General features: G+C 49.3%; 1 protein-coding gene across 1 annotated transcript in view; it reads right to left on the bottom strand.

Moving 5' to 3' along the window:
* LOC144162833 (uncharacterized) overlaps window positions 1–13,511 on the bottom strand; it is a 51,971-nt gene extending 38,460 nt beyond the window's left edge. The window contains exons 1-2 of the mRNA XM_077693512.1: window positions 13,358–13,511; window positions 514–2,095 (exon numbers count right to left, since the gene is read on the bottom strand). Coding sequence (XP_077549638.1) covers window positions 514–2,070 — 1,557 coding nt within the window. The 5' untranslated portion in view covers window positions 2,071–2,095; window positions 13,358–13,511. The remainder of the gene's footprint in view (window positions 1–513; window positions 2,096–13,357) is intronic.
* Between the last annotated feature and the right edge of the window lie 931 nt (window positions 13,512–14,442).

The raw sequence follows: 14,442 nt of genomic DNA, 5'->3' as shown, positions 1-14,442 counted from the left end.
TGCGTTGGCTCTTTTAAAGCAACTTAATCTTGACTGCTTTCGTCCAGCGGTTTCGCCGCGTTTGCGCAAGTTCACATTTTGACCGCGGACCCACCCCTTGAAGCGCACGCGCGATTCACTGGGCCCGCTTTCGGCGCTGCGCACAAGGCCCCATTTTCAGCCGTTCTGTTCAGCCGGCGGCTGCAGCCACCGTGGTTGCATGTGCTCAGCTGAACAGCAGCCAACCAATCCCGCCGCCTCCCACGCATGCGCCACTGGGTCGACTCGGGCTACGTGACTCGTCTTGTGCCTGGCAAAGAGGAACATCGCATTCGCCTTGAATGAAAGCGTGGCCGGGCCTCCTTCGGTGAGCCTTGCATGGGACCGAACGGCTTTTACCCATGGTCGGCAACACAGCTACATCAAAGGTTAACCAAGCGAAACCAAAACTCAACCACACTAAGCGAAGCTTTTTCTTTGCATATCCAAGGTTAGCCGAGCTAAGCCGCAGCCATTTTTTTAATTTATACTCACGTTCGCGTAGAGCCACACTCCGTGGTCCCGCAGCTGGCTCGCGGAGCTGGCCAGAAGCCGGAAGTGGCGGTCTCCTATCTTGAGTCCGTGCTTCAGGAAACGGCCCACCACCACGTCCATCATCTGCTCCTTCTGTGGATGGACTCCCAGGGTATGCGACAGCACCTCAAAGTGGTCGTCGCGGAACGACACTCGAAGCACGTGGTCGGCATCGAATTTTCGAAGCACCCTATTCTCGGAGTGAATCGTGGGCGGCAGGTAGAAGATGCGTGACGGTGTCACAAACAGCCGCCGGACGAGGCACGAGCCGCGTGGGACTTGGCAGGGCATGTGCGACTTGCACAACTTAGCGAACAAGGCTGGCAGGGCTGTGGAGAAGGTGACAATGCTGTGGTTTTCGAGTGCCGTTCCGATGCCAAACAGTGCCTCCTCGAGGGCCCCCTCGTTGTAAGATGCAAAGGATTCCAGCTGTGCCACTGCCGCGCCCAGTTCCGACTTCGTCAGGAGCATGAGCTGCATTGCGACGTCGTCGCTTCTCTGGAGGAGTGCGTTCAGAGCGTAGCAGCAGGGGAACTTGAGCTTGCGCATGAGCCGCGAGCACAGCTGTTGCCTGAGAACCTCGGCGTCTTTGCCTACGGGGCAGGTCTTCACGGGCGCAAATACGAACTGAACCGTCTGGCACCTCCGGCTTAGGCGGCCAACTGTGCGGCGCGCTTCGTGGCTATCGGAAAAGCCCAGCTTCACGACGAAGCAGCCACCGACATCCCTGCTCTCCAAGACAGAACAGCAGGCACAGCCCATCTCCAATGTCCGCTGGAAGTCCATCTGGTCCCTGGTTTCCTGCCTTGGCAAGACATAGGGACGCCACGAAGACACTACTGGTTGTGGCATTGCTTTGTAGAACAGCGGAAGGGTGCGAAGGTGGAGAAAGACATCCGTTGGCCCGTTCACCGGGTCGTACACGACCACACGGAAGATGCTGTTGTAGTGCACAGTGAGCCGGTACAGATGCTCTAGGGAGACACAGTGCCTGAGATGCAAGAAGACCTGGAGGACTCGTTCGTCGTGCTTGAAGGTGCAGTCTATGGCATAGCCTCCCTCATCCCGGGGCTTGCTATCAATGGTGTGGCGTTCGGCAAAGAGGTTCAGGCCAGCGAACGTGCCAAACGAAATGGAACGCATTCTGATGTCCTTCTCAATGGCGTACCAACTGTGCCAGAAACCGTCCTGGCGATCAGGCTGCAGCCACTGCAAGTGACCAGACAGACTGCTGCCGCTTCGTCCCCTCGTGCACCACTGCCGGGCTACGCCAATGCTCAGCGTCTCAAGCTGATTTTGCCTCAGTGACGAGTACAGATGGAGCTTGCAGTTTACTTGCCAGAGGGGATCCTCACAGCTGTCCCTGGGCAGCCTTTGATGAGCGCGTTCGATGCTCACGCTCACTTGCCCACAGTGAGTTTCAAAGAACCTCTTGTATGCGGCAAGGAATGAGTCGGTGCCATCGCCAGGCTTCTGTGTCCACACACATTCAAACGAGAGATAGTCCCTTGACGCCATTTAAGGGCTGCACTCGATATGGCCCCTGCGAAAAGAGGCGCGATCGTTACAGGAGGAGGTTTGGCAAAAGAATGGGGGATTGAATTTCCATTATCATCAGAATGAATACCCGGCCCCACGTGACTGTAGGAATATGGGCGGGAATGGGGGTAATACAAGTCATACAAGTCTGAGATGGAAGTTGACCAAACACAAAAATGCAAGACTTTCGGTTAATTTCCCCCGCAAACCAAATGGGCAAGAACAGACCCCAGTGAGAGGTGATGGCTCTACGCAAGGCTATTTTCACCACGAATCAGAAGGTTGATCACCTGGATGCCTAACACATAGATACAACGATGCAACAATGAAATTAGCTTTTTTTTTCCGTTTTCCCACCCTTAAATACGTACCCACACATTATCAAAAACTTCGCATTTGGTTGCATTTGCAAAATAATTTCCAAACAAGAAAGAGGAAATATTCATGGGCTAACTCTAGTTCACCTTCCCTTAAGAACTTTTCAGGGGCATTGCAAAACGGCTGTTCGTTGGGTTGAGAGCAGACGTCATAAACTCCACGGGTGCATGTGCGACACCAAAATAGTTACGTATCAGTAGTAGTTGCTAGATAATAGGCTGAATAAGTGCGTGACGATCTGGATAAAATTGTCCCCTTTCTTGCCCCTCCTCCTTAACCCACAATTTTGCAGGGGGTCCCGGCCCCTTCGGGCCCCCCCTGCGTACGCCGCTGTCGACAAGCTGCGCAAAGACATGCGAGAAGAGAAAATACACGGGCGGAGGAACAACAAGGGGAGAACAGAACATTTAATCGACAAAGTATATTCCGTTACTTTTCAGTGCAGCACATTCACAGCAATAACGCAAATTTCAAGTCACTTTCAGTACACACGTTATGTTGATTTTCTCTCATGGCAAACGTTACAATAATTAGAATGATATGTCAAACAAACACACACACACACACATATATTTATATATATATATATATATATATATATATATATATATATATATATATATATATATATATATATATATATATATATATATATATATATATATATATGAGGCCCTGAGGAAAGCAAGTTCTCTTTGCTGAAACGTAGGCCACAATCGTGCTTTTACCTTGTTCGAAGTTTTTCTTCTCTTATATATATATATATATATATATATATATATATATATGTATATATATATATATATATATAGCGAATCAGAAAATGAGAAATGAGGGGCCCCGTGAAATAAACACAAAGTAAGGGTTGGCAGTCAAGAAAACCTCGGAAAGCAAAAGGGAGGTTGTGGTGGGTCATAGAAAGAGATGAAGAATTTTTTTACTCGAAAAGAAAGTGGTGAAAAAATGCCCGCCGGAATGCCCGCCGGGTGGGATCCGGCGGGCATTTTTTCACCGCTTTCTTTTCGACTAAAAAAATTCTTCATCTCTTTCTATGACCCACCACAACCTCCCCTTTGCTTTCCGAGCTTTTCTTGACTGCCAACCCTTACTTTGTGTGTGTATATATATATATATATATATATATATAGAAATAAGGGTTGGCAGCCAAGAAAACCTCGGAAAGCAAAGGGGAGGATGTGGTAGGTAATTGAAACAGATAAAGAATTTGGAAAGAAAGAAAGAAAGTGGAGAAAAAATGCCCGCTAGGTGGTATCCGAGCCCACGACCTCCAGAATATCGCACCAGACCGGTATTCTGGAGGTCGTGGGTTCGGATCCCACCTGGCGGGCATTTTTTCTCCACTTTCTTTCTTTCCAAATTCTTTATCTACCTGTCAACCCTAATGTCTGTCTTACTTTCCACGAGCCCCCCCATTTCCTATATATATATATATATAGATAGAAGGAGGACCGGTGTTTTTTGGAAGGACAGGTGCCAACCCTATCGTGATTAGGATTCGCATCTGGCATTTCTGCCTCTGAGGATAGCACAGTAAGGCAGTTAGGTTAATTGCATAGGTTCGATGTTGGCTTAAAATGATTACGAAGAAAGCTTGCACGAGAAATAATGCAGCAGCGCGGTGGATATAAAGTTAAAAATACCGACTGCCGGGGAAAAAAATGCTGCCAGGAATCGATGGTCACATGGTTGTGACCAGTAAATGGTGGCGCAGTGCCGGCAACTTTTAGCGCGACTAGCTGGCTGCCGGCACAGTAGCCTGTTCCATTATTTTACCGAAATTACGAACATATATCTGGTAAATGACGCCACCGGATAATTCAAAGACCGTTCCAAACATTCGATGGGTCTCTTAAAACGTCAAAGTCAAGACCTCGCCGCCGGAACCTTTCGAAGCAAGCACGTAAGCAAACCGCGGCATGGAGATGCGCTTCATGAAGACGACAAAAAGTGCGGGAAAGGAACCTGGCTTCACGCAGTTAAAATTACGGGTCGGAATTTTCAGTTTTGTCCATTTTGTGCTCATTTCAAAGTGTACGTTTCGAGCGAGACCTGAATGGCTAAAATCGGATGACCAGATGTGGCGCAGCAAATCATTGGACAGAGGCCTCGCAAGCATAAAAAGTTTGTCGCTATAAAAGTTTCTTTTAAGGAGTATTCACCGGCGGCCCATCCGCGCTCGGTGATCCGCCATAACGTTGGCGGCAGTTTTCTGGTGTGCTTGTTGGTTAGCAGCCAGTGGGTGGCGGTTAATAGTACTTCAGTACTACACAAACTGCGGCAGCACGTTGATGCGGACAAGAGGTGGATGTGAAAACGATCAGCTGGTGAGCTTCTTTTTGGCGCCTGACGCTGTGCACAAGACGAAAGAGGTGTCGACAAAGCATCGCGCCGAGTGCAATCGGGGGGGGGGGGGGGGGGGGTTCGGTTCGTCCTGTCAACGGCGGTGGCATCAACAGACAAGATACACACCAAAGTTTTACTGCGATCATTTCGTTTCTGGTAAGTATATTTACAGCTCCGCATGTGCATGCGCTGTTTTTGTGCGTGCCGAGCGAGCGCGCTGGCGGGAGAGGCGCGCTGGCACTGTATCGAGCTTCTCACTTTGCTTCTCAAGTGCAGACTCGCTGGGCCTGAAAACAACAGAAAAATACAATGACCGATGCCGTCTGGTCCTAATGTTGAGTGTGCGCGCTAATAAACCTTTTCATCCGTTAATCTTTAATAAGATGAGACCATGTTCTGGGTTGTGTTGCGCATGCGCAGTTACATCTTCCTGTCGACTGCGCCAATTGTAGGGCCACTAGCACAGCCCACTGATAAAATGGAAGCTCCCGGGACGAAGAAAATAAAATGGTCTATAGGTTTCAGTTGCGTGTCAGAAGGGTAGAAATTTGTGCCTCCGCGTAATCGTTACTGCCCACGACGTGCACAAACAATGCGCAGCGACAATCGTCAAACTTCGGTGCTCGCAGTGCTGTAATCAACCGCAAATTCACCTGACATTACGTGTCCCCCTGACCGTAATCACCTGCCCTATCACCCGGGTTTTTCACGGGGAAAGTGCAGCTTGAAATTGTTCTATCAAAAAGCTTGAAACGTACGCTGTTATGTTCCCACATGCACTGTACAGCTCGGCGCTGATTACATAAAACCGCTCGATGCCCCGATTGTTTCCTCTTATCGCCGCCATCAATTCTGCGTCTGCTTGCATTTTCCGGGGAAATTACCTGATAGATGACACTAACTCAACATGGCTCTAGCACTTAAAGGGGCCCTGAAAGGCATTTTGAGCACACTAAATGAACTAGCGCAACCGTTAGATTGGGTCATCAACGTCCTCTGTGCCAAGTATTACTCTTTTACGCGCAGCGGAAAGCTCACACTTTTGTAGCAAAGTTTGTCGTTTTTTTCTCACCCTTTCCTTCGTGTTTTTGGACGCCGCCATCTTCACATGTCTACATCATCGATTCCCAGATGTTCGTCATGAGCTAGACACCCTGCTATTGGGCGGCTTTTTCACGCACTTCCGGCAAAGAGATGAGTCGTCTGCTCAGCGTCGGCTCACCGGCTTATCTGCCAGCGGAGTGCCGGAGTGCTTGGGCATTTTACGACAAACGAAACAAGTGTAAAACAAACGCTTAACCGTTTGTATTGAATGTAACACGGCCATAACACGACATTGATATTCTGTTACCTGAGTACGTTCCATAAAGAAAGCGTTGAAGCCCCATGGCACTTCTTTCGTGCAATCGCAGAGAACGCCCTGAGCCGAATGCCCGGGTTTGACGCATACATTTTAAACAACTTCAAAACAATGCAGAGATGCGTTTCTAACGAACACAACGTCACAACATGCGTTGCAAGTCCGAACCGCGATTGACAGACGATGGGTTGCCTCCTGCCCGTCGTAAATTCGGTACTCACTTCGCGCGCGCTTTGCGGGGACGAACAGCAAGTCAGTTAACTCTGGCGCACAAGCCGATGGCTTTTAGCCACGCACACTGCACATACCCCATGCGAGGTTGAGTCGTACGTCGCTCGAGAAAGATAATCCAGACCATGGGAAGCACTGTCCACCCGCAAAAGCACAGCGGCGCATTTCATCGCGAAACAAAGGCGTCCACAACACACACACTATCGCCTCCTGTAATGCCAAACGCATCTCGCACTTCCCAATGGGAATGAATGATACGCCTGCAGTGCCCACATGTCGCGAGGTGGGGCCCCGAGCTGAACCGGGATCACGGAACCGTAACTGACTTCTAAGCGGTTCGTGCCTTGTTGCCAAGGCAACCGACAGGGGGGTAAAGCGAGCTCCGAGACCGTACGAATCGTGGGCGCTGACATGATACAATTCCCATGGTTGCCAGATCAATTGTATTCAGCCTTCTAAAAATTTTTGCCATAATTATTTAACTAAAACAAAGAACTGAAGCAAAATAGTTACAAATAATTGCCTCAGTAATTAAAACTAGCTTTATAAAAAACTTTTAGTGTAATTAAGCTCTAATTAGCGAAGAAAGAGTAAGTGCGTAGTTCAGTTTTGGTTTCGATTTTTTTTAAGTGTGCTAGGAAGTGACGAGGCCCTTGCGCCTGACTCGCAGTGTGTGTGTGCAGTCTAAGGCTCAGACCTGCGTGCGAGCAAAACATGTACAACTGGTACAACTCGGATGCCCGCGCTGAGCAAGTGCCTCCCCGGGCGCTTGCGAGGCTGTCATTCTTTCTCCACGTTAAGCACCCTATCTATTGCTCCTCAACTGACGCCGGAACAGCGATTCCGATCTGACCTTGACTACCGCAAGTTCACTACAGGCTACGGAGTGGCAGCCAGCGATCGTTCCCGTTGGAAGAGAAATAAAAAGAGCTTTTATAATCCTTCGGTTCCAGTTGTTTTATTCATGGAACTTCTTACAGCTCTTCGTGCTTCGAACTTTCGCGCAATCGTTCGTGAAGGTAGAACGAAAAAATAGGTAACGAAATGCGGTTTCTTTTTTAATCAGTCACAATAAATCAATAAGTCAGTGTTCTCTCCTCGCGCGCTATGTGCGGTAAATTACTGCCCATTCAATACCGCGCATTCAGTGCCGCAAGCTTTCCCTTTGAAGTGGTGGAAAGCAGCTAGAACTTGACGAATACAGAGAGAAAGGAAAACGGGACACGCCGCGGACTGTATTTCGCATACTCCCCTGGCATGCATTCTTCCACTCCGTTGGCCTGCGATCGACCGCGCTCTTTCGTTCCTGTGCTTCAAAGCGCCGCGACTCACCGGCAATATCAGCGTTGGCCCATGCGATGTTTTTTGTGTGTGTCAATAAAGGTTTTACATTGAGCTAAAGCCACAGTTCACTTTACTTCGTTTGAAAAGCGACTTGAGCGACTCGCAAAATGTCACAGAATGACAAATAAAGCGGCACAGCGCGAAAATGTACGGAGATCATACGGAGATTCATTTTTCTGTGCGCCCAGTACGGATCAGCTGACTCCTTGGCGTCCTCGCACATGCGATCAGTCGCATTCGAGCTTGCGCGTAAGTGTTGTGTGAGCGTTGCCACATCTTGCTCAAATAGTCTCAGTACATATAAGTCACACGTACGCTAAACCGAAAACACGTCGGTTACCTACCCACAGGAGATAAACTACGCAATGCTGTCGACGCCGCTTACACAAACTCCGCCTGGCAAGCGGTCCGCCATGTTACAATTAATCCCGGCATGCTTCGCTAGCCGGACGCGGAAACGCCGCAGTAGCACGTTGCCAGATTACAACCCATCGCTTTCGCCGTTTTCAGTAAGCAAAACCACAGCTGGCAACCTTCAAATCGTTGTATCATGTCTGCCACTGTGTGTCGTACGGTTCCAATGCATTGGCTCAGCGGCGCGCTTTCCCTCTAGAGTCAGTATATTATCTCTATGTTTGAGATTGTCCATGGTCAAAGAAGTAGCGCTCGCTCCAGCGCTAGAAAGCTCAGAGCCGCGACGGAGCATGTTTTGCCAACGTTGCCGCACTCTAAATCTGGTTCCACGTAAGATCCACTTAGTAACTGGAACTTTTTTGCAAAAAAGTTCCAGTTATATATTTGGAACCGTGTTTCAATGTTTTGCCAACGTTGCCGCTCTCCACCACGCGTCGCCCCAAGCTGAACTGGTCACATGATTGAAGCGTTTTGTGCACGGGTTTTCACATGCCGCCGGCAGGAATTACCCCCGCCGCAAAATAAGACCCGGCACCAGCGGGGCCACATCTGATACGGCGCTTTTTGGATAAACAGTGCGCGGTGCATCAAGGGAACGAGCGCACTAAAGTCCCTCGATAAACGCCGATCGAGGGACTTTAGAGCGCACGACCCTCCCGTGCGGCTGCGAGTTCGCCGCCGATAAAAAGTCATGTGCCGCCAGCAACTTACACCGCGAAAGGGCAAGGCGAGGCCGCCGCATACATGCGGCCAGATTTTTCGTTCGCTTTTCCAGCCTTGAGCGGCGGAGTGCGGGATTCATGGTGTCGACAAAGCTTGCCCGTAGCAGCCGACAGTCTGATCAGCGCAATAGCGGAAGTACGTCACCGCTGCGGAGCGCAGCATCATGGGAGGCAACGCTCGCGCGCCGTCAACAGCAGAGAGAAGTCGAAAGGAGGAGGAAACGCGAAGCGACGATAATGCGCGGTTTTTGATTTACGATTTCTCAGCTAATACTCATCGCTTTAACAAAATTCTTGCGGGAGGAGATTGCAAATACATTGCTTTATTTGGGTACATGTACGTCCATGCACCGGCGGAAGGTATTTCAGGACCCCTTTAACCTAAGCTACGTGAAAGTTGCTTCGATTGAGGTATTTGCTCACTCTTTGCAGCACAAGTTGGACACACGGTCTCCTGATTGTCTGCCTAGCGGTTATGAGACAAGTGCAGTACATAGTGAGGTGGATCTTCTTCCTTGTGTTTTATTACATCCACGAGTTTATTTGCAACAGCAGTACTGACAGCAGAAATACGATGTTATGCCCTAATTACACTGTGGGGCATTGTTCTGAATGCTTCTCTGTTATGTTCATGTGCATGAAAATGTGTGGTGTTGTGCCATAGATATTTTCATTGCCATCACATAAGATGCAGGCTGAGGAATTCTCGTACAATTGTTGCAGGCATAAATGACGGTCCATGAGAGCCGACAAAAAGAAGCTCCATGAAGTTGCAAGCCCTAGCTCAGTACCGCAACCTTCCAGCACAAATTGTCCTAATAATGGCTGAATGGATGTGCTGACATCGGTGACTCAGCTAGAGGCCGTAATTTGTTACGCTCAAGTTTTTGTTTCTTTTTTTTTCTTACTGGCTGCCATTTTGTTTACAGGGCCCTGAGTCAGAACTACAATGCTTGTGAAAGATGTACACCCATAACAGGACGTTCAAAACAAAATGGTGTAGCTTGTAGTTGGATTTGAGAACACAGCGTGCAACTATGCCACTATATACACAGCCCCTCCCCTTTTCTGCAGGTCAGTCAAGCGACTCGGACAAGGATTGTGGACCGCCGGGGGCTCAATGTTGTGTACGTGCACCTGCTTACATTGCAAAGGGGCCAGAACAAGGATACCTATGGCACACCGTGCATACGTGCTTCATGCAGGCATTTGGAACTGTGGTGACAGTTGTAGCATGGGTTTCGAAGTGTTTATTGACAGGCCATCTTTAGTGCAAAGACGTGGTATAGCTACAAGAATCACAATACTGCCACGTTTCTATTTAGGATTGCCCGACAGCGAGTCGACTTTTTTTTTTTTTTTTTTGAAGGCTGGAGAGGCAGGTCAAGCAACAGGAAGGTCGACAGCTTACCACCAGGTGATAGCGTATTATTGGCAGTTGTGGGTGGTTCAAATGTAACATGAGCTCGACTGCTTTAGGAATCAGAGACTGACAATCTCGTGTCTCCGAGACGTGTGCATACATTTGCTCTTCCGTACACAGAAATTCACGTATGTAATAAACGTCTCCCCTATCTCATAGACCATTCTGTGGCTAAGTGGTTCGTATAAATATTCAAATAATCAAATTTTACACAAGTAAAAAGACACACAGTACGGGCTGCTTCAGTGTGCAAACAAGATGGCAATAGAGATTAAAAACGAAATGAACACTTGCATACCCACATTTGCAAACATTAAGCGATGATAGTGAACAAAGAGCGACTAGACACATTTGGGTTACAACTTTAATTTTAACCTCACCAGCAACAACTTCGCGAGAAACACTGCGACTGCCTTTTTACAAGAAAAGATCACAAGCAATGTGCTCACAACATGGTGCTTCCACTAAGCAACTACTAATTGATACATAGTTACACACAGACGTCAACATAGAATAAGCATTGAGGTGAGTCGGATACATTGAGCCTCTACATCCGTTCAGCAGCAGCCATGACTCCAGTGGCTCTGTCGACAGGGCCTAGGAGTTGTTCTCCTGCGAATGTAAACAGCGTGGTTAAAGGGTGACGAAGTATGTATAGGGCACAGTGCAAACAAATGTCAACACTACTTGTAGCCATCAATAACAAAGCTTGTGCAAAGGTTACTGCAGTCAATCGTTATGACATGAACTGCTGAACTGAAACAGAGGGGCATAAACATCCGTGAGCGAATGAGGAAAAGTTAAGTAAGAGCAAAACAATGCTTACGAGGCGCTCGACAAAAACTAGGGGAGGGCTGAAGCAACTGATTTACCTGGCTGCCCCCTCCGTGCAGTTTTTTCGCAACGTGGTTGCAATTGTGCACGAAAAGCATTGCCCTGTCGAGGACTGAGTTGCGAGCGTTCCCGTTTCATTGCTGCGCTCCAGCGCTGCCGAGATCTGCCGAGCACGAAATGCGCCGTATGAACACCGGCTTCGCGATAGCGCTCATTCGAGCATTTTTAGCCGCTAGCTGGAGGGCGTCCGAGTGTGAGCTTATCAGTACGTAACATAACGTATGAAACAGAGCCAAAACGTATCGAAACAAATGAGACAAGACTAGCGCGCCGTTGTTTCTAGCTTCCTTGCCTCGCCCCGTCCTGGCGCAGTCTTGCAAGTTTTAGAGTTGCTGCAAGTGCGATCGCTAGCCCCCAGCACCGGTGTTTCTGTCGTACGAAATTATAAACACAACACAGTCACTGCCGCTAATCCAAAGTGATACGGGCAAGGTCTTTTTAAAACGTAGCAAAAAGTGCTTACCTTTCCTCGCACAATGACGCCGCCGTCAACTTGCTTCCGCTGTGGCCGCTGAAGGAACAGCCACTAGTCAAGCGGTTGTGGTCGCCTATTGACTTAACGGCTTTAAATGGTTGATGCAACACGGAACTAATCGTGTGAGCAAGGTAATATTCAACGTCCGAGCCTCCACTGTCGGCAGAAGCACAGAGCCGGTTTTCGAGGTTCTCGAGCAGCGACGGATCGACGCCACCACCACCGCTGCTTTTTCTTCATTGCACTTTTAAGCGCCTTCACCCAAATTGAAGCATAAGTGTTCAAACACAACCAAACAACCATCACTGGTCTGATCACTGTCAACTCCGTGCATGACAACAACATTAACGTAACGACACCGTCTCCCAGTTCGCCCAAGCAAGTTTGATCACCGCAACCGTGACCGCAACCGCCACCACCGTTATGGCTATAGTCACAGAACAGGGAGGATTTCTATAGTGCCTAGAATATATGGCCGCCACTCGCACGACCCTGGTTGCCAGCATACTTTTGCGCTGCGGTGACGTCATATGAATACTCCTCTATCTCCCTCGCTGCCAATGGTCACTACGTCATTTGCCGGCAGATGGCGCCACACTTCCCACGACAATCACGACTCCAGTATCGCAGCTCTGCAGACCTCGGCTCCAGCTCCAGCTGACGACGACATTACAGTAACAGATCTAATATGACAGAGTGAGTATCAACTAATCATTAACTGACAATTACAGTCGAAGATACTAAACTATGCCCCAACATGGAGTTTCCCCAACACGCCAAATGCGCGCCCGTCGCATCGAATTTAAAAGCTGCACGATTCGCTTTTTTTCCAAAGCGGCCTGAACGACAGACAAACAAAACTGACGGAATGAAAGCCACACGCGTTTTAGGGGCGAAGCTCCTTAAGTCATGGGTCTGTCCATCCCTTGTGTCTCGTGGTACGTGACCGCCGCATGCTTTCGGAGATGTCGCAAAATGGGCCGCGTTGCACGCGCAAGAACCGGCTGCAACCGGCAGCGCAAACTCGGCACCGGGAACGCGAGCTTGTCTGTGTTCGCCAACGGAGGCGCGAGCGCACGTGCACTGCGAGGGGGAGATCACGCAAGAGATCACGCCACGAACGCAGGCAGTCGTTCTCGGAGATCGAACGAGACGCAAGGACCTTTGCTCGTTTCCTCTCGTCTTGTTCTGGCACAAGTTCGCCCTAAATAAAAGTTCTTTCTTTACCGTTGTGTCCCATCCTACGTGACAAATTGTGGTGGAGGTGCGGGGTAGTCCTCGATGGCGCGGGCTCTTTCACTAGGTCTGGGCCTGGGAGCATTGACTCCGAAAATAAAAGCTGATTTGTACAATGTACGCACACAGTCTTACGTCTTTCTTAATGATGTAATAGGCGAACTTTCACGGGAGAGTTACGGTTAACGAGGATCTCCCCCTCTTGAGCTTCGCCCCACTTATCATCATTCATTCCGTGGATATGGCGTGATTTTTTTATATGAACATACCTACAGACTTGCCGACAGTCTGAATCATGGAGAATGATAATGACAATGACTTCAGATCGGCGCTTTGTCGTCATGGCGAACCACGCGCCTGCATGGCGCGTTGCTTACATGCTTGCTTTGAATTACAGCGCACCGCGAGAATCGATGCTCACTCACCGGGTTAAGCAGAAAAAAACAAGGCCTGTGACGAGTTGCATATATCGCGCCGACCAGGCCAGGAACCCTGCTCGCGGCTTGCCGGCTCCTCGTACAACAGCGCGAAGCGACCGCCGCCTGCAAGCCTATGGGCGCTGCCAGCACTGTCAGTCTGTCTGCCTCCGCGCCTCGGCGCGCATGCCGGAATCTCGAAATCACGTGCTCTGGGGTAGCGGCGCGGCGGCCGACGCGTGCCGTAAAAAAGGGCCCGGGAAAAGAAAGGGGAAGCGATGGCGTCAAGGATATGCTCGACGCCTGTTATCATTTGCATCTGGCTCACATATAATGGTTCATGCAGATAATTAGGGATAAACGTGTGTAGCGGGACAATCTCGGTGCGGCTATGCACTATATATGTTGAAACGATGAACGGCAAGGAGAAGGTAGAGAAAATGGCGTCGCCGGCCACAGCGCAGATTGGGTGGTGGCGGCGGTGTGTTTAGGTTGGACCGCAGTAGTAGAGGGAGTGGTTTACTAAACTTCGTTTCTTCAAAACTTTGTCACATAGCATTTACCTCGTTGGAACTGGTGTCGCCCAGTGGCGATCGAAGTACTCGCGGTAGACTACGTTCTACCTGGGAGTCATCCGATCTCTCTCGTCAATGTGTATTTTCCGGTAGGCTTCCCCAGAGTAGATAAACGAGAATGGCTCTGGTCTGTGCTAGTTAATAGGCCTACATCTTCGGTGGGAATCAGCTTGAATAAAACGAACACGAAGGAAGTGTGTCGTGTATCTCCCTCGTTTGTATCGTGTATGTCCCTCTTCCTTTTGTGTTCGTTTTATTCAAGCTGATTCCCACCGTAGATAAACGACCGTTTTATTTCCAGTAAATCGGGAGTTATTGTTGCCGATGACTCCAATGCTCACCACGTTTCTTGGGGCTTCAGAGCGGATTCTCGTGGTTTATAGCTCTCGCACTGGCTGGAGGAGCATAGTCTTTGGTGTCATAATTCCCGGGCAATGACATTTTTGCGTGCGGGATTTCGGGCGGCCTTGGACTTCATTGGACCTCAGGCAATGTACAAGTCGCGTCCTGGGGTACCTT

This window comes from Haemaphysalis longicornis, unplaced genomic scaffold (genome assembly GCF_048455015.1).
Source record: "Haemaphysalis longicornis isolate Haplotype H1 unplaced genomic scaffold, Haemaphysalis longicornis Haplotype H1 scaffold_12, whole genome shotgun sequence".
Taxonomy (NCBI): domain Eukaryota; kingdom Metazoa; phylum Arthropoda; class Arachnida; order Ixodida; family Ixodidae; genus Haemaphysalis; species Haemaphysalis longicornis.
The sequence above is the reverse complement of the archived record's forward strand: the minus strand, read 5'-3'. Positions and strand labels throughout refer to the sequence as shown.